Source organism: Hyperolius riggenbachi, chromosome 2, assembly GCF_040937935.1.
Source record: "Hyperolius riggenbachi isolate aHypRig1 chromosome 2, aHypRig1.pri, whole genome shotgun sequence".
In the NCBI taxonomy this organism is placed as follows: Eukaryota; Metazoa; Chordata; class Amphibia; order Anura; family Hyperoliidae; genus Hyperolius; species Hyperolius riggenbachi.
Window position 1 is genome coordinate 54,199,620 of NC_090647.1, and position 24,394 is coordinate 54,224,013.

The 24,394-nt window shown below is 44.9% G+C and overlaps 1 protein-coding gene across 9 annotated transcripts in view; it reads left to right on the forward strand.

Moving 5' to 3' along the window:
- Nucleotides 1-24,394, forward strand: part of FAT3 (FAT atypical cadherin 3) — an 863,405-nt gene that overhangs the window by 801,124 nt on the left and 37,887 nt on the right. For all 9 annotated transcript variants that reach the window (XM_068266799.1, XM_068266797.1, XM_068266801.1 and 6 more), the window contains one exon: nt 8,311-8,779. In XM_068266799.1, coding sequence (XP_068122900.1) covers nt 8,311-8,779 — 469 coding nt within the window. The remainder of the gene's footprint in view (nt 1-8,310; nt 8,780-24,394) is intronic.

Below are 24,394 nucleotides of genomic sequence, written 5' to 3' on the forward strand. Positions count from 1 at the left end.
ATGTGCAGCCCTCTTCTCCCATGTTCAGCAGCCCTCCTCTCACTTCATGTGCAGCCCTCTTCTCCCATATTCAGCAGCCCTCCTATCACTACATGTGCAGCCCTCTTCTCCCATGTTCAGCAGCCCTCCTATCACTACATTTGCAGCCCTCTTCTCCCATATTCAGCAGCCCTCCTATCACTACATGTGCAGCCCTCTTCTCCCATGTTCAGCAGCCCTCCTATCACTACATTTACAGCCCTCTTCTCCCATGTTCAGCAGCCCTCCTATCACTACATTTGCAGCGCTCTTCTCCCATGTTCAGCAGCCCTCCTATCACTACATGTGCAGCCCTCTCCTCCCATGTTCAGCAGCCCTCCTATCATAGAAATGCACATGCCCATTATACCCACTTATCAATACAATAAAGACAACACCATTTGTGGATTAAGGCCATGGCCAATTTAATTGGAGTTAAATCTCCAAGTCTTGTTTTCTTTTTTACTTTTTGCCAAAAAACAATTTTTCTTTATTCAAAATCAAATAAAACTCGTAACAACCGGTAAACTTTAATGGTGACTACCAAATGCGTATCTATACCTGGGTACCGTTCCCCTTAACTTCACCTAACTGGATAGGCAATAAACCCCTAATAAAGTTTAGGCCAGTGACAGGGAGGATGGGCAGTGCAGCTCCTCTTCAGATGACATTCGCCTGCTCCCTACTTTTATACTCCTCTCCCCCTGCGTGATTGGCTGCTTCAAACTGCCCGCCAAGGCCAATCAAGAGACTACAGCTGCGAATCTCTCCCCAGATCCTGCAAGACAAAAGAGAACACCTGCTGCCAGGTAATTAACACAGGTCAGTCAGGCCTGAGTCAGCCACTTACATACCTGATATTTAACTCTTTCAGGCAAAGAAAGAAAAAAAGGAACACAGCATAGTTATTTGTATGCTAGGCACTGTACATACCCATGTCTATCTCATCATGTCACCTCGGGTATCCTAAACAGTTTTTGGGAGTGTGACCTACCTGCCCAAAGAACACTAAAGGACCAAAGTGAAGATTTTTAATACTGACTGTGGTTGCTGGTCTTGCAACCTAGGTGGAATTTATACTGTTTCTGTCCCTAGGCCAAGTACATTGGGGCTCCCCTTCCAAGTGTAGGAACTCCCCTTCCATGCCATGTGCCGCCCCCTCTTCCATGTGTAACATCCCTGTACTGCAGACCCTCCCATTCCATGTGCCGCCCCCTCTTCCATGTGTAACATGCCTGTACTGCAGACCCTCCTATTCCATGTGCAGCCCCCTCTTCCATGTATAACATCCCTGTACTGCAGCCCCTCCCATTCCATGTGCCGCCCCTTCTTCCATGTGTAACATCCCTGTACTGCAGACCCTCCCATTCCATGTGCCGCCCCCTCTTCCATGTGTAACATCCCTCTACTGCAGCCCCTCCCATTCCATGTGCCGCCCCCTCTTCCATATTTATCATCCCTGCACTGCAGCCCCACCCATTCCATGTGCAGCCCCCTCTTCCATGTGTAACATCCCTGTACTGCAGCCCCTCCCATTCCATGTGCAGCCCCCTCTTCCATGTGTAACATCCCTGTACTGCAGCCCCTCCCATTTCATGTGCCGCCCCCTCTTCCATGTGTAACATCCCTGTACTGCAGCCCCTCCCATTCCATGTGCCGCCCCCTCTTCCATGTGTAACATTCCTGTACTGCAGCCCCTCCCATTCCATGTGCAGCCCCCTCTTCCATGTGTAACATCCCTGTACTGCAGCCCCTCCCATTCCATGTGCAGCCCCCTCTTCCATATGTATCATCCCTGCACTGCAGCCCCTCCCATTCCATGTGCAGCCCCCTCTTTCATGTGTAACATCTCTGTACAGAAGCCCCTTCCATTCCATGTGCCGCCCCTTCTTCCATGTGTATCATCCATGTACTGCAGCCCCTCCCATTCCATGTGCCGCCCCCTCTTCCATATGTATCATCCCTGCACTGCAGCCCCTCCCATTCCATGTGCAGCCCCCTCTTCCATGTGTAACATCCCTGTACTGCAGCCCCTCCCATTCCATGTGCAGCCCCCTCTTCCATGTGTAACATCCCTGTACTGCAGCCCCTCCCATTCCATGTACAGCCCCCTCTTCCATGTGTAACATCCCTGTACTGCAGCCCCTCCCATTTCATGTGCCGCCCCCTCTTCCATGTGTAACATCCCTGTACTGCAGCCCCTCCCATTCCATGTGCAGCCCCCTCTTCCATGTGTAACATCCCTGTACTGCAGCCCCTCCCATTCCATGTGCCGCGCCCTCTTCCATGTGTAACATCCCTGCACTGCAGCCCCTCCCATTCCATGTGCAGCCCCCTCTTTCATGTGTAACATCCCTGTACAGGAGCCCCTCCCATTCCATGTGCCGCCCCATCTTCCATGTGTAACATCCCTGTACTGAAGACCCTCTCTTTCATGTACAGCTCCCTTGGGCATCAGCCTCCTTTTTCATGTGTTGTTCCCCATCTGCAGCCTTCTCTTTCATATGTGGCATCTCGTCTTTCATGTCCAGGTGCCCCCTCGTGCTGCAGTCGCCCAAGGCCGGGGCCCTGGTGGCCTTTCCAGAAATCCGGCTCTGCTTGCAACCCACGGTTGTGAGTACCTGTTCATTGCTTATTCTTAGTGCAGCTTAACTATAACCCTATAGGGGGCTCCTGTGCTCTCTGTGTTGTTTGTGCTTTTCTGAAAGGCCCTTCCGTCTACTCCAGACATCCTCCTTGCAATCCTTTTTACACACAGCACATTTGCAAACAATTTAAAAACATACAATACTTACCCTGCAGGCCATCATAAGGAAGATAAGCTGCCTATTCATGATGCAGACTCACAAAATGGCCGCTGTCCTGACAAGTAAGAACCATGAGATCAGCCGAGTGAGGCAGCTACAGCTTACTAACCACATGTGATTAAGCTGTCAGGTTTTAAATAATATGAAAAGGAAAAAAAATCCCTCTAATCCAATCATACGTGTCTGCTCTAAACACCTAATCAGCGGCAGTAAGAGATCGGCGTCAGTGTTTATGTAAGAGGTGTAGTGAATTGCCTGTGGTGGGGCCCGAGCTGCAGGAATCGCTCCCGCCCTCCCAGAATACCCATTTTCACATGTGGGAAAAATGAGCTGCGGCAAGCAGCGACATCTGATCCTTTCTAAACTACTGTCACTCTCTGTGAATGATGTCTCATTCTGGATCCTGTTACCCAAAGTCGGAAAATCGCTGCCTGTCGCTGAGTGAGATGTTGAAGCAATATTCACATATGTCGCTATTAGTATTCGCTCGCTGAGTGAGTAAATTAATGCTGAGAGGATCTGTGTTTTTCCTTTCCTTCTTTAATATGGCCTAAAATTGTCCACACAACACCTGATTGTTCACCTAATGTTCATGAGTGATTTAAAGGCAACCTGAAATGAGAGGGGATATGGAGGCTGACATATTTATTTCCTTTTAAACAATGCACATTGGCTGGCTGACTGCATGCATGAAAAAAGGGCGCCGTGAAAAAAGGGGACCGACTTATTAAGAATTTGGCGCCAGGTATTTGCTAATGAGAACCATTGTTGTCAAGTTTTATTAACAATAATTACTGTTGCAAAAACAAACGAGAAATAATATCGAATATATATTAACATTAAATATCGTTACGTTTTTCGACAATACTGCTTAACCCAACCCTACCCTCACACAAAACCCTCCCCTGATGGTGCCTAAAACTAACCACTCCCCTAGTGGTGCCTAAAACTAACCACTCCCCTAGTGGTGCCTAAAACTAACCAATCCCCTAGTGGCGCCTAACCCTAAGCCCCCCCCCCAGTGGTGCCTAACCCTAACCACACCCTAGTGGTGCCTAACACTAACCACACCCCAGTGGTGCCTAACCCTAACCCCCCCCCCCCCCGGGTGCTGCCTAAACCTAACCCCCTGGTAGTGCCTAACCCTAACCTCCCCCCTTGGTGTTGCCTAAAACTAACTGCCGCCTAAGTGGTACCTAACCCTAACCACTCCCCTTGGTGGTGCCTAACGCAAACCACTCCCTCTGCAGAAACACCCTTTTACATATATTAACAATAATACCTTTGAAAACGTAAAATCTGTTCTTATTAACTAAATAATATGACAAAAACGATATCGTTGTAAGTAAAAACGATAACTACCTCAAAAATTATAATGTAATGTTATCAACAATATTTATTGCCTCGTCCTTTTTTTTGCTGTATTAGCGATAATTGCATTAGAGTCTGTGGAGCGATAATTGCATTAGAGTCTGTGGCGGCGCCTTTTTCGTCCACCCTCAGCCAGTGCCCTTTCTTCCTGCTACCGTTTACTAGCTGAGCCTTTGTCTTTCGAATACTTTTAGCCATAGACCTTGAACAAGCATGCAAATAAGATACAGTGGGTTGCAAAAGTATTCGGCCCCCTTGAAGTTTTCCACATTTTGTCACATTACTGCCACAAACATGAATCAATTTTATTGTAATTCCACATGAAAGACCAACACAAAGTTGTGTACACGTGAGAAGTGGAATGAAAATCATACATGATTCCAAACATTTTTTACAAATAACTGCAAAGTGGTGTGTGCATAATTATTCGGCTCCCTTTGATCTGAGTGCAGTCAGTTGCCTATAGACATTGCCTGATGAGTGCTAATGACTAAATAGTGCACCTGTGTGTAATCTAATGTCAGTACAAATACAGTTGCTCTGTGAGGGCCTCAGAGGTTATCTAAGAGAATATTGGGAGCAACAACACCGTGAAGTCCAAAGAACACACAAGACAGGTCAGGGATCAAGTTATTGAGAAATTTAAAGCAGGCTTAGGCTACAAAAAGATTTCCAAAGCCTTGTACATCCCACGGAGCACTGTTCAAGCGATCATTCAGAAATGGAAGGAGTATGGCACAACTGTAAACCTACCAAGACAAGGCCATCCACCTAAACTCACAGGCCGAACAAGGAGAGCGCTGATCAGAAATGCAGTCAAGAGGCCCATGGTGACTCTGGACGAGCTGCAGAGATCTACAGCTCAGGTGGGAGACTATGTCCATAGGACAACTATTAGTCATGCACTGTACAAAGTTGGCCTTTATGGAAGAGTGGCAAGAAGAAAGGCTTTGTTAACAGAAAGCATAAGAAGTCCCGTTTGCAGTTTGCCACAAGCCGCGTGGGGGACACAGCAACCATGTGGAAGAAGGTGCTCTGGTCAGATGAGACCAAAATGGAACTTTTTGGCCAAAATGCAAAACACTGTGTGGCAGAAAACTAACACTGCACATCACTCTGAACACACCATCCCCACTGTCAAATATGGTGGTGGCAGCATCATGATCAGGGGGTGCTTCTCTTCAGCAGGGACCGGGAAGCTGGTCAGAGTTGATGGGAAGATGGATGGAGCCAAATACAGGGCAAACTTGGAAGAAAACCTCTTGAAGACTGCAAAAGACTTGAGACTGGGGCAGAGGTTCACCTTCCAGCAGGACAATGGCCCTAAACATAAAGCCAGGGCAACAATGGAATGGTTTAAAACAAAACATATCTATGTGTTAGAATGGCCCAGTCAAAGTCCAGATCTAAATCCAATCGAGAATCTGTGGCAAGATCTGAAAACTGCTGTTCACAAACGCTGTCCATCTAATCTGACTGGGCTGGAGCTGTTTTGCAAAGAAGAATGGGCAAGGATTTCAGTCTCTAGATGTGCAAAACTGGTAGAGACATACCCTAAAAGACTGGCAGCTGTAATTGCAGCAAAAGGTGGTTCTACAAAGTATTGACTCAGGGGGCTGAATAATTACGCACACCCCACTTTGCAGTTATTTAGTAATAAAAAATGTTTGGAATGATGTATGATTCTCAAACCACTTCTCACGTGTACACCACTTTGCATTGGTCTTTCTCGTGGAATTCCAATAAAATAGATTCATGTTTGTGGCAGTAATGTGACAAAATGTGGAAAACTTCAAGGGGGCCGAATACTTTTGCAACCCACTGTATTTGACTGTGTTTGCTACATGCTGGTTTCAGGCATGTGATTCAGATACTACTGATGAATGAAAGAACAGCAGGACAGCCAGACAACTGGTATTGTTTAAGAGGAAATAAATATGGCAGCCTCCATATTTCTCTCAGTTTCTCTCAGTACTCCGGGCAAGTCCCAGAATAGGATGGTAATCCTGACCACCATATAGCAGACAGGCCAGATTTGTTGAATCATGTCCCCTGTGGAGTTGTGTGGAGATTCCTAAATGGGCGCTGTGCAAATTTGAGTGGCGGAAATATCCATTAGTAGAATATAGATAAAATTACAGTAATTTCGATATTAAAATATTGGTAAATGTGACTGTTATTTTACTTGTAGTTGATACAGAGGCGCCAGCAGGATAAAAATTCATAAAAATTCTAAAATTGTTTGGAGGAAGTGGTGGACCTGCCTCCACAAACAAACAGACGTCCTGTTCTTATATAAATAAACACATTTATTATACGATACCCCAAATGGTAATTGCAACGCGTTTCGCAGGTCAAGCCTGCTTCATCAGGCAAACAAGGGGTTAACAGAAGGTCTGCAGTATCAGATATCAGTGTCGACACTGAGGCGCTATATCTGATACTGCAGACCTTCTGTTAACCCCTTGTTTGCCTGATGAAGCAGGCTTGACCTGCGAAACGCGTTGCAATTACCATTTGGGGTATCGTATAATAAATGTGTTTATTTATATAAGAACAGGACGTCTGTTTGTTTGTGGAGGCAGGTCCACCACTTCCTCCAAACAATTTTAGAATTTTTATGAATTTTTATCCTGCTGGCGCCTCTGTATCAACTACAAATCTATTGCATCCACTCCTGGTGGATGGGAGTGCTACCTCCTTTTCCCAACTCTACAGAGAGCGACTTCTTAGCCCTGAGTGAGGACAGGCTTTATTTCCTCACCTGCCTTTATAGTGGTTACCTGGACGGTAACCCATGTTTGTGAGTATAATCTTTCTCACTTTACCTATTTACCAACCATTCTTGACATACTACACTATATTGGGCTCTCGGTTTTCCTTTTTTTCTCCTGTTATTTTACTGTTCTTAAACCTGACCCTATTGTCACACAAGACCTCCCTCTGCTGATGCCTAACCCTAACTAACGCCCCACCGATTCCTAACCGCAACCGAACACCCCCTCCACCCCACAATGCCTAACCCTACTGATGCCTAACCCTAACCGACCCTCCACCAATGCATAATCCCAATCAACTTCCCCCAGAATTCGCATGATGCGATTTTACAAGAAACGCAGCACGCAGTGGAGCGCCGGGAGGAGAAAAAACGCTCAAAAATGCAAAATATGCTTGCGTTTTCTATTTTAGGTGTGAATGAGGCCAAAGTGAGAGTGATATTGAGGCTGCCATATTTATTTCATTTTAAGCAATACCAGCTGCCTGGCTGTCTTGCTGATGCTCTGCTTCTTATTCTTTTAGCCATAGACCCTGAACTTGCATGCAGCAGATCAGGTGACAAGTTTAGCTGCATGCTTGCTTCTGGTGTGATTCATACACTACTGCAGCCGAATAGATCAGCAGGGCTGACAGGCAGCTGGTATTTGTTAAAGGAAATTAATATGGCAGCCTCCATATCCCTCTCCCTTCAGGTTCCCTTTAAAGAGAACTAAGCACCTTTTTCCTGCAGTTTGTCCTGGTTTCTAATAGCTATAGGAGCTGCCATCCCCCCCCCCCTCCCCTTTAGCTGCCCTTATTTACAGAAGTCACAGATGCTATCTTCACACCTTCCCTCTGGATAAACTCTTTGAAACAGTTGTCCTAATTACCCACCCCTCTCTGTTGATGAAAGATATTGTTTACTTTTTTTTGCTAATGTGTGCAATAAAACAATTACTTATGCCCTTAGCTGCCTGAAACCTCTGTGATTGGGCAGTCTGGCTGAAGTAGGGTAATACAATCTTTGCTAACTATTGAATGTCAAAATAAAAGGTAAAATGAAAGGTGTTTTTTTTTTTAAAAAAAATAACGAGACACATTGTTGGCGTGCATTTTTTATGTGCTATTGAGATGCCCTGGGTGCTAAAAATGGTGTTCAGTTCACTTTAAGCACTGTATTTCTCACAAGATTACACTGCTTGACTTCTCAGGCTGTTGAGAGGTTTTAATTTATCCTAGCTTGGTTTTTATCCATCATCGCTCTGACACAATGTCTCTCACACGACATGGAAATGTTTTCAGTTGATAACTGTACGTGTCTCACCCCCGGCGCTCTCTCTTTTTGTTCCTCCCGCAGATTGTGGACGGTAAGTTGTGGTTCCAGTTGGACTGTGGCAGCGGCCCAGGAATCCTGGGAATTTCTGGCAGGATGGTGAATGATGGGAGCTGGCACTCGGTCTTCCTGGAGCTGAATCGGAATTTCACAAGCTTGTCGCTGGATGATAGCTACGTGGAACGCCGCAAGGCCCCGCTCTACTTCCAGACCCTGGGCACTGACAGCTCCATCTACTTTGGCGCTCAGGTGCAAGTGGAAAACGTCCGGAGCCTGACTGACAAAAGGAGTACGCAGGTATTGGGCGGCTTCCAGGGATGCCTGGATTCCGTCGTCTTGAATAACAACGAACTGCCTCTTCAGAACAAGAGAAGCAGCTTTGCAGAAGTGGTTGGCTTAACTGAATTAAAGCTCGGCTGCGTTCTCTATCCTGATGCCTGCGAGAGGAAACCGTGCCAGAATGGAGGCAGCTGTACCAGTGTGCCATCTGGTGGTAAGTATATGATATTTCAACCTTTTTTGTAACCACATAAAAATGCTGACAAAAACTATTATTATTTAACTTTATGTAACCACTTTTTCCACTACTACATTATATCTACATCCTCTGTGACTTCATCTAAGCCAAGAGGACGTAGATATAAGTCATGTAGCTGAAGCACAGCTGTGCACGATTGGGCTTGTTCCTGTACAAAACCTCTGGCACGATCTGCTGCTGCACTAATTGGTCAAAGCGAATATATGTTCCCTGAGCCAATAAGATTTTTTACCATTAAAAATACTATGTTCTCAGTTCATAATGAAAATACACACTGCAGCATTATTTCAGAATCAATCATCCTCACCATAAATTGTGACAGGAACGTAATTTAAAGTGGATCCGAGATGAACTTTTACTCATTGCATAATTGTGTTCCTTTCCTATAGTTTATAGGGCATTCCTCAAGCCAAATACTTTTTTGTTTTTGTTTTAATACTCAAATTCCCTATAAACTAAAAAAGCCCTGCCCAGTTTTTCAGAGAGCCTTGGCAGTAGCAAAGGCTCATGGGAGCTTAGTCTGGGCAGGAGGAGGGGGAGGTATTTCTAGCCAGAGATTTCAGAGGCAGAGGGGAGGAGGAGGGGGATTAGGTTTTTTTCAGTCTGAATGCTGATGGTGCAGATAAGCCTGCCTCTGTGTAATGTTTACAAACAACATGGCTGCTGTCATTTTATCACAGGAATAAATAACCATATTCTATTAAAGCTGTTTGCAGCTAGATTTGCTGTGTAAACTATCTAAACTTTACATAAGATACATAGACAAGTTACTTGTTATAGTTAGTTTTTCATCTCGGATCCGCTTTAAGTTTTGTGATAAAAAGTAGAAATAGCCCCCCAAAAATTGTTTTTTTATCTACAAAATCAAAATCGCTTTTTATTTTTAAACTGGAATTGGTAAAACTGAGAAATAATGTGTGTTTTTTTTTCTCTCTGTTTTTTTCCTACTTTTCCTATTAAAATACATAGAAAACAAAATTGATTGAGGGGAAAAATGGCATACAATGAAAAAAATATATATATTTCATTTTGGTGTCATAAGTAGGGATAACGTTATTTCTGATTAAATAGGGACATAGCTAAAATGTCAATACTGCTCTGGTCCATAAGTGGGAGACGCGGTGTGGATGTGAATTGGTTAAAAAGTGCACACATTATGCATTACTGTACAATAGATAGGGAGGCATTATAACAATAAACAATGTTACCCAGGGGCTTTACAGCATTAAACAATCGTACACAAAATAGTGATGTAACAATAAACAATCATACATGGATTGCAAGGCATCTTTACTAATGGCAGGTGCATCACTGTGGAATGTTTGTTTTCTGAGAGCCCAGTGAAAATTATGCCCAGAGTATTCTGCATAGCTGAACAGCCTAACATCACTGGGGCTACACACCAATATACAGGAATATATAAACGTAGAAAGTATTTCTGATGCTAAAAGCAGGAAAATGTACCATTATAGTGTGTATTCTAAATAATATAGTGTTCGGTGTAGCCGCGTAGCTAGGGATGTTAGTGTTAAGTGATGGTAGGGGGGTTAGTGTTAGGTGATGGTAGGGGGGTTGGTGTTAGGTGATGGTAGGGGGGTTGGTGTTAGGTGATGGTAAGGAGGTTAGTGTTAGGTGATGGTAGGGGGGTTGGTGTTAGGTGTAGGTAAGGAGGTTAGTGTTAGGTGATGGTAGGGGGGTTCGTGTTAGGCGTAGGTAAGGAGGTTAGTGTTAGGTGATGGTAGGGGGGCTGGTGTTAGGTGTAGGTAAGGAGGTTAGTGTTAGGTGATGGTAGGGGGGTTCGTGTTAGGCGTAGGTAAGGAGGTTACTGTTAGGCGATGGTAGGGGGGTTCGTGTTAGGCGTAGGTAAGGAGGGTTAGTGTTAGGTGATGGTAGGGGGGTTAGTGTTAGGCGTAGGTAAGGAGGTTAGTGTTAGGTGATGGTAGGGGGGTTAGTGTTAGGCGTAGGTAAGAAGGTTAGTGTTAGGTGATGGTAGGGGGGTTAGTGTTAGGCGTAGGTAAGGAGGTTAGTGTTAGGTGGTGGTAGGGGGTTAGTGTTAGGCGTAGGTAAGGAGGTTAGTGTTAGGTGTTGGTAGGTGGGTTGGTGTTAGGTTTAGGTAAGGAGGTTAGTGTTAGGTGGTGGTAGGGGGTTAGTGTTAGGCGTAGGTAAGGAGGTTAGTGTTATGTGATGGTAGGGGGGTTAGTGTTAGGCGTAGGTAAGGAGGTTAGTGTTAGGTGTTGGTAGGTGGGTTAGTGTTAGGTTTAGGTAAGGAGGTTAGTGTTAGGTGGTGGTAGGGGGTTAGTGTTAGGCGTAGGTAAGGAGGTTAGTGTTAGGTGATGGTAGGGGGGTTAGTGTTAGGCGTAGGTAAGGAGGTTAGTGTTAGGTGTTGGTAGGTTGGTTGGTGTTAGGTTTAGGTAAGGAGGTTAGTTTTAGGTGGTGCCCCCCCCACCTAGCATTAGGCGTAGGTAAGAACGCTAGTGTTAGGTGTGTTTGTGGGGGGGGGGAGGTTATTATTAGGCCTAGGTGATGGTTAGTGTTAGGTATTGGCATTGGAGGGGTTAGTGCTAGGAAGTTAGTGTTAGGTGTAAATAGGTAGGTAGGGATGTTAGTGATAGGCGTAGGTAAGGAGGTTAGTATTGTGTGTGTGGGGAGGGGGGTATAGCGTTAGGCATATAGGTAGGGAAGTTAGTGGGAGGAGGGGGGTGTTATTGTTCGGCCTAAGTAGGGGTTAGTGTTAAGCATTGGTAGTGGGGTGTTTAGAGTTAGGTGTAGGCAAGGAGGTTAGTCTTAGGCGTCGGTAAGGAGGTTAGTCTTAGGCGTCGGTAAGGAGGTTAGTCTTAGGCGTTGGTAAGGAGGTTAGTATTAGGCGTTGGTAAGGAGGTTAGTCTTAGGCATTAGTAAGGAGGTTAGTCTTAGGCGTTGGTAAGGAGGTTAGTCTTAGGCGTTGGTAAGGAGGTTAGTCTTGGGCATAGGTAAGGAGGTTAGTCTTAGGCGTTAGTAAGGAGGTTAGTCTTAGGCGTCGGTAAAGAGGTTAGTCTTAGGCGTTGGTAAGGAGGTTAGTCTTGGGCGTAGGTAAGGAGGTTAGTCTTGGGCGTAGGTAAGGAGGTTAGTCTTGGGCGTAGGTAAGGAGGTTAGTCTTGGGCGTAGGTAAGGAGGTTAGTCTTGGGCGTAGGTAAGGAGGTTAGTCTTGGGCGTAGGTAAGGAGGTTAGTCTTGGGCATAGGTAAGGAGATTAGTCTTGGGCGTAGGTAAGGAGGTTAGTCTTAGGCATAGGTAAGGAGGTTAGTCTTGGGCATAGGTAAGGAGGGTAGTCTTAGGCGTCGGAAAGGAGGTTAGTCTTGGGCGTCGGTAAGGAGGTTAGTCTTGGGCGTAGGTAAGGAGGTTAGTCTTAGGCGTCGGTAAGGAGGTTAGTCTTGGGCATAGGTAAGGAGGTTAGTCTTGGGCATAGGTAAGGAGGTTAGTCTTGGGCGTAGGTAAGGAGGTTAGTCTTAGGCGTCGGTGAGGAGGCTAGTCTTGGGCATAGGTAAGGAGGTTAGTCTTGGGCATAGGTAAGGAGGTTAGTCTTGGGCGTAGGTAAGGAGGTTAGTCTTGGGCGTAGGTAAGGAGGTTAGTCTTGGGCATCGGTAAGGAGGTTAGTCTTAGGTGTCGGTAAGGAGGTTAGTCTTAGGTGTCGGTAAGGAGGTTAGTCTTAGGTGTCGGTAAGGAGGTTAGTCTTAGGTGTCGGTAAGGAGGTTAGTCTTGGGCGTAGGTAAGGAGGTTAGTCTTGGGCGTAGGTAAGGAGGTTAGTCTTGGGCGTAGGTAAGGAGGTTAGTCTTGGGCGTAGGTAAGGAGGTTAGTCTTGGGCGTAGGTAAGGAGGTTAGTCTTGGGCGTAGGTAAGGAGGTTAGTCTTGGGCGTAGGTAAGGAGGTTAGTCTTGGGCGTAGGTAAGGAGGTTAGTCTTGGGCGTAGGTAAGGAGGTTAGTCTTGGGCGTAGGTAAGGAGGTTAGTCTTGGGCGTAGGTAAGGAGGTTAGTCTTAGGCGTAGGTAAGGAGGTTAGTCTTAGGCGTTGGTAAGGAGGTTAGTCTTAGGCGTAGGTAGGGGAGGGTTAGTATAAGGTATAAGTTGGGGAAGGCAACATTAGAATACTGGTAACACCCACATCAATCTCTCCTATCTGTATTTGGTGAGCTCCTATACGTTATTGACTCATGTGTACCTTTTCCAGGAAGACAGTGTTGTATGCGGGAAGTGATTTCAGGGCCTCAGAGCTACAAGGCAGAAGTGATAAGCACTTAAAGTGGACCTGAACTCAGAACTTCCTCTCTGCTTTAAAAGATAAGCAACAGCATAACAACCTTTACAGAAAAACATTTCTTTGTTACAGCTGATACAAATCCTGCAATAAATCTGCAGTGTGTCTACTTCCTGCTTTCATGGAAGCAGACATATTGTTAACATCCTGTGCTTTCAAATGAGCTTATCTGCCATGACCGTCAGCTGGCATAGCTGAGGGATCATATTACAACTTGTGATTAGTCACAGATGAGGGGGAATTAGACCGGCTAAACTCTTTAAACACATACAAGGTGCATTTTTTTCTACATTGTCCTTCTGTCCTGTACAAGAGTTCAGGTCGACTTTAACTGCCAGGAACTGCTCAGGAAAGTCCGGGGGGGGGGGGGGGGGGGGGGGGGGGATGGGGGAGGGTGGCTCAGAGATCATTCTTCTCCCTGCAGCCGGTGGCATTTGAGGATAGACCCTAAAAATGTAATTAATTTCAGTAACACGAGGGAACATCTGGGAAGGGTTCTGAGTACACATGTTCGCCATGTGCGCCTACAGGAATTCTCCTGCAAGGCCAGATTAAAGGGATTTGCCAAGAAATAAATCTCCAGCCTTACGATAGATCCTGAAGATAAAATAAAATGCTCCTGCTGATATTCAGAAATGTTGAGTTGAATTCATTGATCGGAGCTGTGTGCAGAAATGGTCTATGGCCCGTGATGGAGGTGTAGCGGCTGCAGGGCCACATCTGACTTCCGAGGGATGCTGAGGACCTTGATGTAACCTCATAGCTGTGGTCACATGATCACGTTTGTACACACAATATTGTGTTTACTGCAGAAATACAGGGTTTGGGCCCTTTTCAAAGCGCTAGTGTAATTCTATCTCTATTTCTAAGTCTATAGGCCCGTTCTTACTTGACCGATTTGCGCTAATTGGCGCAAATCGCCCACAAACGCGAAATGCAAATGTGTCGCCTGCACCATTTTCAGGCGATTTCCCGGCGATCGTGGTTCAATGCTATAGAAGCGCTAAATGCGATCACCAAAAAATCGCCAAGTGTGAACGGCCACTGCTTCAAACGCAACACCAGCAGCAGCAAACGGCTTCTAGAAGCTGCATGTTTCTTTTGAGACGCCAGGATCTACTAACAAGTTTTCCTTAAAGGTTACCCGAGTTGACATGTAGCATGATGAGATAGACGTGTATGTACAGTGCCTAGTACACAAATAACTATGCTGTGTTTTTTTTTTCTTTCTCTGCCTGAAAGAGTTAAACATGCAAGTGGCTGTCTCAGTCCTGACTCAGACAGGAAGTGACAGTGTGACCCTCAATGATAAGAAATTCCAACTGTAAAACACTTTCCTAGCAGAAAATGGTTCCTGAGAGCAAGAAAGAGATAAAAAGGTTCAATAGTTCATAGATTTTAGCTGCCTGACTGTCATCCTGAATATGAAACACTGTAAGACTGCTCTGTTGTAATTCCAATGCATATTTACACCTCACTGAAGCTAACTGATATAATTGCCAGCTGCAGGACAAATTATCTCCTAATTAAGTAGTTAGAGAACAAATAAAGGAGATAAAGTTTTCTGCTTCTCCCCGGATACAGCAGGAACTTTTCTACCTTCTTTATACAGTTTATTACACTTCCAAAACAATCTGATAATTCTAGTCAAGCTTATCAATTTGCATTTAGGCTAATTTCACACCAGGACGTTGCGTTAGAGGGGGCGTTAAGGTCGCATAACGTCCCCCTAACGGAACGCCTGGTGGTGCTGGATCTGGACGTCAGAGTGAGCCGCGTTGTGCAGCTCACTCTGGCGTCAGTGATGCGCACTCTTGTGCGCATGTGGCATCACGTGGTCCCGCCGGCCAATCGCCGCACAGAGCGGCCGCTCCAGGAAGTAAACACTGCACGTCATAACGTGCAGTGCATATTATTTAGCCATGTGCCTGGCCGCTCTCCGCTCCTCCCCAACATTAGTGAGCATGTGCAAGCAGTCTAACGCGGCTCAGCCGCGTCTAAAGTACTGCATGCAGTACGTTGCCTTGTGACGCAGCGTTACAATGTAACGCAACGTGGGCACTGTGAACAGCCCCATTGATTTTTCATTACTGTGCGGTGGGCTGCGTTACAGGCTGCTCTAACGTGCGCCTGTAACGTCCCACTGTGAAAGCAGCCTAAATCAGGCAAAATGCTTGAGTTTTAAAGAAAACATGTAACGAGAAAAAGTTCCCCTGGGGGGTGGTCACTGGGGTGGGGGAAGCCTTAGATCCTATCGAGGCTTGCCCCCGTCCTCCTGTGTCCCACGGCAGTGGCGAAAAAACCCCTGGAACGGCGGGGATGTAAATATTTACCTTCCCGACTCCAGCGCAGGCGCAGTATCGGCTCTCTGCCTCGGAGATAGGCGGAAATAGCCTATCACTGTCGGGCCGCTCTACTGCGCAGGCGCAAGTCTCCAGCGCCTGCATAGGCGCAGCAGAGCGGACCCGACAGAGATCGGCTATTTCCGCCTATCTCCGTGCTGAGAGCTGCAACAGCGCCCCCGCTGGAGCCAGGAAAGGTAAATAAATGTAGCTTGTCAGACTTGTCGAGCCAGGATTGCCGGAGACTTCGGGGGAGCCAGCGCTGGACTGCCTGCAGCTACAGGGATGGGGGAAGCCTCATTGGGACCCTGAGGCTTCCCCCTCCCGAGGTGAGTAGCCCTCAGGGGAACTTTTTTTTTTGTTACAGAGTCTCTTTAACCCCTCCAGTACCTTGAAAAAAAAATGGTTTTAGCTTTTGATTTTATGTTGTGTTTAATGCTTTAGACCAGGCATGAGCAAACTTGGCCCTCCAGCTGTTAAGGAACTACAAGTCCCACAATGCATTTGCCTTTGAGTCATGACTGTGGCTGTAAGACTCCTGCAATGCATTGTGGGACTTGTAGTTCCTTAACAGCTGGAGGGCCAAGGTTGCCCATGCCTGCTTTAGACCATATATAAAATTTGAGTATAATATCACTTTAATGACATGATACAAAATAGCTCATGAAGTGATGATTCAGTACATGTTAGATCAACTTTGCGCTCTCTACTCCCTTAGCTATCTGGTAGTAATGCCTGTCACTTGCTATACGGTAAGCCACAGTCAGTGTATTCTGTGACGATTATCTCGGTGTCACACAGCTTGAGTGTACAGAGCTGCTGCTGGACCAAAGCCTGGCTGAGGTGGAAGCGGGTGGGAATGGAGCCTAGAAACAGCAGTGTGTTTTGGACAGGAACTGGGCTGGCTGCAGCTGTGTCTGGAAGCTGCAAACAATAGAGCAAAACTTCAGGTAAAAAAAGTTAAACTTAACTGCAGAGGGAAAACTAGATACTCACCTCTCCAGGAAGACTCAGAATGCTCTCTGCTCCTCTTCTGTACTTTGTAGGTGTGGCCTCGCCTAGTGCCTCTGTGAGGTTTCAGTAAGTGGCCACTTTGTCTTTAGGGCAGGGCTGCCTAAGGCAGAGGCTGGGGAGGCTCCATCCGATGGGTGCACAACCCTAAAAGTACACCAGTGCCCCCATCCTGCCCCGAGCCCCCATTAATGAACCCTTACCCCCAACTCCCCCCCCCCCACCCCCGTTACTAAGATAGAGAACTTGTAACAAAAAAAAGAATTCAGAAAAGTTGCATTTAAAAAATACATAATTAGCTACTTGTCTTTTTTAATATGTAGGTCATGAGGGTATATTACTGTTATTTTTACAAATAAGGGCTCGTAATTAGTGATACAGTTTAAACTAACGCAAAACTTAAAAAACACACCTTTATTTCCAAATAAAACATTGTCGCCATACATTGTACTGGGGAGATAATTTAAACATTGTAATAACTGGGATAAATGGCAAATAACATGTGGATTTTATCCACAGTAGCACATTTCATTTTAAAACTACAATGGCTGAAAACTGAGAAATAATGGGGTTTTTTTTTTTTTCAAATTTTTTTTATTATTCACGTTAAAATGCATTTAGAATAAAATAATTCTTAGCAAAAAGTACCTCCCAAAGAAAGCCTAATTGGTGGTGAAAAAACAAAATATAGAGCATTTTGATGTGAAAAATAGTGATAAAGCTATTGGCGTATAAATGGGAGAAGTGCAGAAAGGTGAAAATTGCTCTGGTTCATAAGGGGAACACACCCGGTAGTGGTCAAGTGGTTAAAAGGAAAGATGGCTGGGGCAGCACGATACATGCTTTTCTAGTCCTTCTTCCAGATGTTTGATTTTGCATTTCAGTGGGCTTTAAATAGATAGCAGCGCTGTATAAAGTAGTAATACATAATAACAGGAGGCAGCTTGTGCTGCAGGAGAAAGTAGGCTAAGTGGCATTGAGGCACAGGGGCTGAGCCACTTGCTGCTCTACTGAGTAATTACAATCAAATGACAGACAGCGAGATCCTTCCACTAAATGATGCAGTTAAGGCTTCAATTTGTGCTCTAATCTCATCCACATGAGATGAACCTATATTTGGGGGAATCTGGGCTTGTTTGTTAGAGCTGTACTTAGTGTTTCCTGCCGCAGGACCGCCTGGTATAGATTGCTGGTTGTGTATTACAGCCGCCGCAAGGAGAACGCGGCTTCGAGCAGCCACTTCATCGACGGCTTCACGCTGCCTCGCCAGCTGAATATTAAATGCGGGCAAATATGCGTGAAAAATGACATATTAATCTCAGACAGTGGAAATGGGTAATGACTGTGAAATCAGTTAAAAACCGTTGTGTATGTCAATTATTGTTTAGACTGTATCTGTAGTTAATGAAAGAAATAGTATGCTTTTATTAAGACACTTACAGAGTACAGAATCATGTCACTGACTGTCCTCAGAGGAGCTCACAATCTAATCCCTACCATAGTTATAGTCTAATGTCCTACCATATTATTATTATTATGTATTTACATAGCACTGACATTTTCTGCAGCACTTTACAGAGTACATAGCCATGTCACTGACTGTCCTCAGAGGAGCTCACACTCTAATCCTAGCATAGCCATAGTGTAATGTCCTACCATATTATTATTATTATGTATTTACATAGCACTGACATTTTCTGCAGCACTTTACAGAGTACATAGTCATGTCACTGACTGTCCTCAGAGGGGCTCACACTCTAATCCTACCATAGTCATAGCCTAATGCCCTACCATATTATTATTATGTATTTATACAGCACTGACATCTTCTGCAGCACTTTACAGAGTACATAGCCATGTCACTGGCTCACAATCTAATCCTTACCATAGTCATATGATGCTGTCACTGTCTAGGCCAGTTCTGGGGAAAGCCCAAAAACATATCTGCTGGTTTTTGGTATGGGTGAAAACCTACACAAACCTTGTAAGAACCAGTGGCATAGCAATAGGGTTGCAGAGGTTACGACAGCATCAAGGCGTATGGGCCCCTCTCTTAACCACAGTATTCACTCTCTATTGATCCTGTGCTGGTAACGATAACGTCTATAGATGATTTGAATTGTAGTGATCATTAACACACTGTTCCCCATCCCTTTCTTGCAACTCTGGCACCGTGGTTGTCCTTGATTGCCTTTGGTATGCCGTATCAGTTATATATATATATATATATATATATATATATATATATATATAGCAATTGGGGGGCCATGTAAAACTTGCATCGGGGGCCCACAGCTTCTTAGCTACACCACTGGTGAGAACAAAACGCCATTCAGATAGTGTCCAGATTGGAACCATGCTGCAAGGGGAGAGGCCCATCCACTACACCACCATGCCACCTGTTTTTTTTTTCAACTGCATAGGAAGCGCCACTATTCCACGGTGTCCCTGATAGAAACAAACTGACAAAGTGTAACAGTTTGGCTGCCAGTGAATGGACAGGTGTTGAAAATTATTAAAGGACAGCTGGTCTGAAAGTGATATGGAGGCTGTCATATTTATTTCCTTTTAAACAATAGCAGTTGCCAGCCAGTCCTGCTGATCTATTTGGCTGCAGTATTGTCTGAATCCCACACTTGAAACAAGCATGCAGCTAATCAGTCAAACTTAAAGTGAACCTCCGGACTAAAAATCAACTCAGCAGCACTGAAAAAGCCTGGTGTTTCTTTAACAGTTTCACAGCATCAGAACTTTGTTTCTCTTATACATGCTGCACAGAAGAAAACTGCCCGTGCTTTTTTCCCCTGATGCTGTGCAAAGCATGATGGGATTTCTGATGTTGTTGTTCTCATTCCGCTGTGTTGGTGCAATTTTTTTTTTTTTTTTACATTTTGAATTTGACATTTGAAGTCTAGCGTATGCAGCTGGGAGGGGTAATCAGGACACAGGACAGTTGGAACTGTGTCTCCTGCTCCGTCACCTCCTTTCAACCAAAAAGATGGCTGCCCCCATGACAAAGATGGCAGCCCCCATGAATCACAAACATTTGCCTGTTCTTTTAAAACAGGGTGGGTAAGAGATCATATTACCTATCTACTCTAATTAACATAACTAATGTAACTTGATGACAGTATGTTTGTTTAGGCTGAAGTTCCCCTTTAAGGGCCATTTCAAACTTGTTATTTTTTTTTTTTTACCCGTTAGGCACTTTTTTTTTAAACATCCCTTCAACACAAGAGCGTGATCCTAATGTTAAAAAGAGGCTACTCTTCCATGTGTAAAAAAAAAAATCAGTTTACCACGTTGCCGTAAGCGGAGCGCAGAGTCTGAACTTTGCACATTTTACCGGATTGGGCAGGAAAATGTAAGCGATGAAAGCCTATGAGAATAGGCTTGTCCCCGCGGCCGCTTGGATCGCTGCCATGACAAATACTTACGTGTCCCGCCTCCGCTCGGTCCCTGTACACAGCCCAGTGACTGGCAGAAGCATGGGGGATCTCCATTGGGCTGCAAAAGACCAATGGGTATCCTCAGTAACAGGGTGAATTCTCATTGGTTCATGGTGGACCAATGAAAAGTCTCCTTGTTGCTAGGAAGAATTGGTCTATTACATCCTATGGGGAGTCCCATGCTTCTGCTGGCCTCCAGGCTGACTATAAGGACTGAGTGGTGGCGATAGGTGGTGGCGGGACACATGACTGGTGAAGGCGGGCGCAGATTGCTAGAAGAAGATGCGCTGATTAGGAAGTGCCGGCGGGGATGAGCGGTAATCGATCCGCGCACACGCGGGGACGCGGCTGGGGTATATCCGGCGGCTAATCGAGCCGCCGGTCGACCCGTCTATTCCCACCATGTGGGACAGTTAAGTAACAAGACAATATATACTCTCATACCTCCCAACTTTTTGAGATAAGAAAGAGGGGCACATAAGCCCCGCCCCTGCCACACCCCTGGCCCACCACTAGTCATACATACCATTAATAAGAAAAATGTTGTTTTATTATTCATACCACCCTGGTCCTTTCTATCCTGGTTCATTTCTAAACATATTAACATTTGAAAATAAGACATTTAATGGATAGAAATAAAGTTTAGAGTAAATTAAACACATTTTTCTTTAGAAAAACACATCTATTTACACAAATCTATACATGAGTCCTGAAAGAGGGACAGATGAGGAGGCAAGAGGGACAGAGAGACAGGGTTCCCAAAGAGGGACTGTCCCTCCAAAAGAGGGGCAGTTGGGAACTATGTACAGCGCTGCGGTAGATGTCTGCACTATATACATGCTAAAATAATGACAGACGGACCCTAAAGACCCTCAATGCGGGAGCAACACCGATTGTCAACCGCTGTACGCATATAACAATCGTTGGCTGAAACGGTTGTTATCACTCGTTTAAGCCGACCGTTACCACATGTGTGTACCTAGCCTTAGAACGCATGTGGTAACGGATGTTTGCCTCCCTCCCAAAAAAAGAATAGTCACCAGTGACTTATGTTGCACCCACAATCACTGCTTCTGTGCCACACATGGGGAACAAGTGTAACCCATACACAGGCCTGGATTTACATCACGGGAGCCTATAGGCACAGATGTCCTGGCACTTTAGGGTAGCCACTAACGATCCAATCTTTTCATCCAATTTTACCATTTCTATGTAATATAAGGGACTGCCTATAGTATCCATTCAATATATTCACTCAGTTTACTCTTCTACTACATAGATTTGGTAAGATTGGATCGTTAGTGGCCACCCTTAGACCTTGCCCTTCATAAACCTACAAACTCCTGCCGAACCGGCTGCCCAACTGTCACTTCTCTCTCTCAGTTCCCTTTCTTGTCATAAGTAGCTACAGGTGTCCCTTACTATTAGTTAGCCAGAGCCGTCCTCGGTGTTAAAGTGAACCAGAGACGAAGCACCCTCATGTATTTTACCATATATATCAGTAAGAACATTAGAGAAAACACTTACCATGCTCTCTGTTTCATCCTCACTGCTAAAAGTGACTGTTATCAGCTGAGATAAGAATCCCGGACTGAGCATTCAGTCTAGCTTTGCTATAATGACTCGGCTATAATGATTCCTGAGCAGAGCCAGCAGGGGGCAGGCTTGGGCTTGAAAAGACACCAAAGAACACAGTCTCAGCTATAATCATTCTGTAGCAAAGCCAGACTGAATGCTCAGTCGGGATTCTTATCAGAGGTGATAACAGGCAAATTAAACAGAGAACAATGAAACAAAGAGCAGATTAGGTGTTTACTGTCATGTTCCCACTGATTTATAAGGTAAAATACACGAGGGTGCTTCGGCTCTGGTTCTCTTTAAGTAGCTAGAGGTACCCCCAAGTATTAGGTAGCTAGGAGGTTCCCGCGGCTGAAGGTAGATCTGGTCAGTGGAATGCCGAGACCCACGGGAATAATCTCTCATTTACACTCTGCTCGGGACTCTGCATAGGTAAGGCAGGAGGGAGGCACTTGAAGAGGGGAGTGAGCCGCTTTTCCGTCATCAGGCGCCTGTAGGCACGTGCCTACAGTGTCTTATGGTAAATTCAGCCTTGCCCATACACAGATCACATGTATCCAGGACTGTGTCTGCCTTTCAGGGACACAAAGGGATGATTTGCTTATTATTATTATTTAGTATTTATATAGCGTCGACATCTTACGCCGCGCTGTACAGACAATATAGTCTTGTCACTGACTGCCCCTCGGAGGAGCTCACAATCTGAAACCCCCACCATAGTTGTATGTGTGTATCGTGTAGTGTATTTATTATAGTCTAGGGCTAATTAAGGGGGAAGCCAATTAACTTATCTGTATGTTTTTGGGATGTGGGAGGAAACCGGAGTGCCCGGAGGAAACCCACGTAGACACGGGGAGAACATACAAACCCCTTGCAAGATGTTGATCTGGCGAGAGCGCTAACCACTGTGCCACCGTGCTGCCCAGATTCAGTAGGGATGCATTGTGGGAAACCAACATTGCTTGCCTAAAAATTAAACAATTGCAAATACTTTGTTTTTTAAAAAAAAAAGGACATTAATATGTAACACACGCTTGTATCTGACGCATACAGACTGGCACTTTTTTTTTAAATGCCCTCATAAAGGTTGGATTGTGGCGCCTTCACTGACCTGGCAACGCGGGCACAGGCATTCCATTTTGGAGACACATTAAAATGAAAACAAAAAAAAAACCGCTAGATTAATTAATTCTCACATCTTCTAAAAAGTAAAATGTCAATTACATGTGGACTGACCCTTTAACAATAGCACAGCATTTGTTTATTTCTGCACTGGCAATGATTAATGTGCATGGCTCCAGAAAACACTGCAGACACTGCCATCTAGTGTGTCCACAAGGTATGTACATCATCTGCAGAGTTTGTATAATACACAGTGGCCATTTCCTTGCAGAAATCCATGCAGAAGTTCATAGACCCCTGGCATGACACTAGATTATCTCATTTGCTAACAAGTAAGCTATAGCAGCGGCCTCTATATGGGCCTCGATAAGCTATCAGTACACTGGCTACATAATTAAAGTCTCATCTACACGGTACAATTTTCCATCACATCATCCGGTGATCTGATAAGAAATTGCATCGTGTGTAGATGTCCAAATTGTTTCTGATCAATTTTGTGATAGATTTGATGCATTGATAAGTACCCAAAATCTATCGCAATCCGATTGGACCAGTTGGAAATTCTCTAATAGACCTGCCGATCTAAAGGAAAATTGTACTGTGTAGATGAGGCTTAATGCTGGGTACACACGGTACAATTTTCCATGCAATTTTCCCACCTGATAATTTTTCCGCTTGATTCTGGGCTCTCTTATCTTAGCTCGTTTTTCTTATCTTTTTCCATTCACTTCTATGAGAAATCAAGCGCAGAATCGATCGGGAGTAATATCGGACATGAGGGATTTTATCAATTGGATGCATCTATCGCACAGAAAATCATACCGTGTGTACCCAGCATTAGGCTGACTCAGTAATCATTGTAGGAACTTATTTATTTAAAGCGGTATAAAACCCTGACATAATATTCAATACTTTTTATATGCCATACGGTTAGCATATTTGCTTTTGTGCATAAGTATTATTATTCATTTAGAAATGATACGTTCCTAAAGTACACTTATTTTACTCTGAGAGCTGACTTTGCATTTTATTTATAACTGCTTTAATCATCCTCTATCAGAAAGCATTTATGCTTGTCTGACTTTGTTCAGGGGACCTGGCAGTGTGAGAGAAGGCTTTGTTTACATTTCTCACTTGATACAATTAAACACAAGATAACATTATGTTAAGTTCGGAAGTGGCCAGCTCTGCTGGCAGGGAAGCTTCTATAGCCTGTGTTAACCCTTCGAATGCAGTTCTAGTAAAAAAAATGCTGGTTGTATATAATATGCTGTAAATAATCTATTAGAGCAAAGTAGAAATGTTGGGTTTCATTCCGCTTTAAGTATATATATAGCGCCGACAAATTACGCAGCGCAGTACAGAGTATATTGTCACTAACTGTCCCTCAGAGGAGATCACAATCTAATCCCTACCATAGTCCTATGACTGTATGGTGTAGTGTATGTATCGCAGGCTAGGGCCAATTTAGAGGGAAGCGAATGAAATTATCTCTATGTTTTTGGGGTGTGGGAGGAAATCAGGGTGCCCGGAGGAAACCCACACAAACATGGGGAGAACATGCAAACTCCTTGCAGATGTTGCCCTAGCTGGGATTTGAACCGGGGACCCAGCACTGACCACTACGCCACCGTGCTGCCCGAGCTTCTTAATTTATCCTTACAAGATTCCAAAGCAGCTTAGCTGGAACCTAGGCTCTCATCATGCGGTACGTGGACTGCATTCATGTAAAAAGGGCGCCAGGAAATTTGGGCTGCAGGGTGAAGCTGAAGAACAGCTGA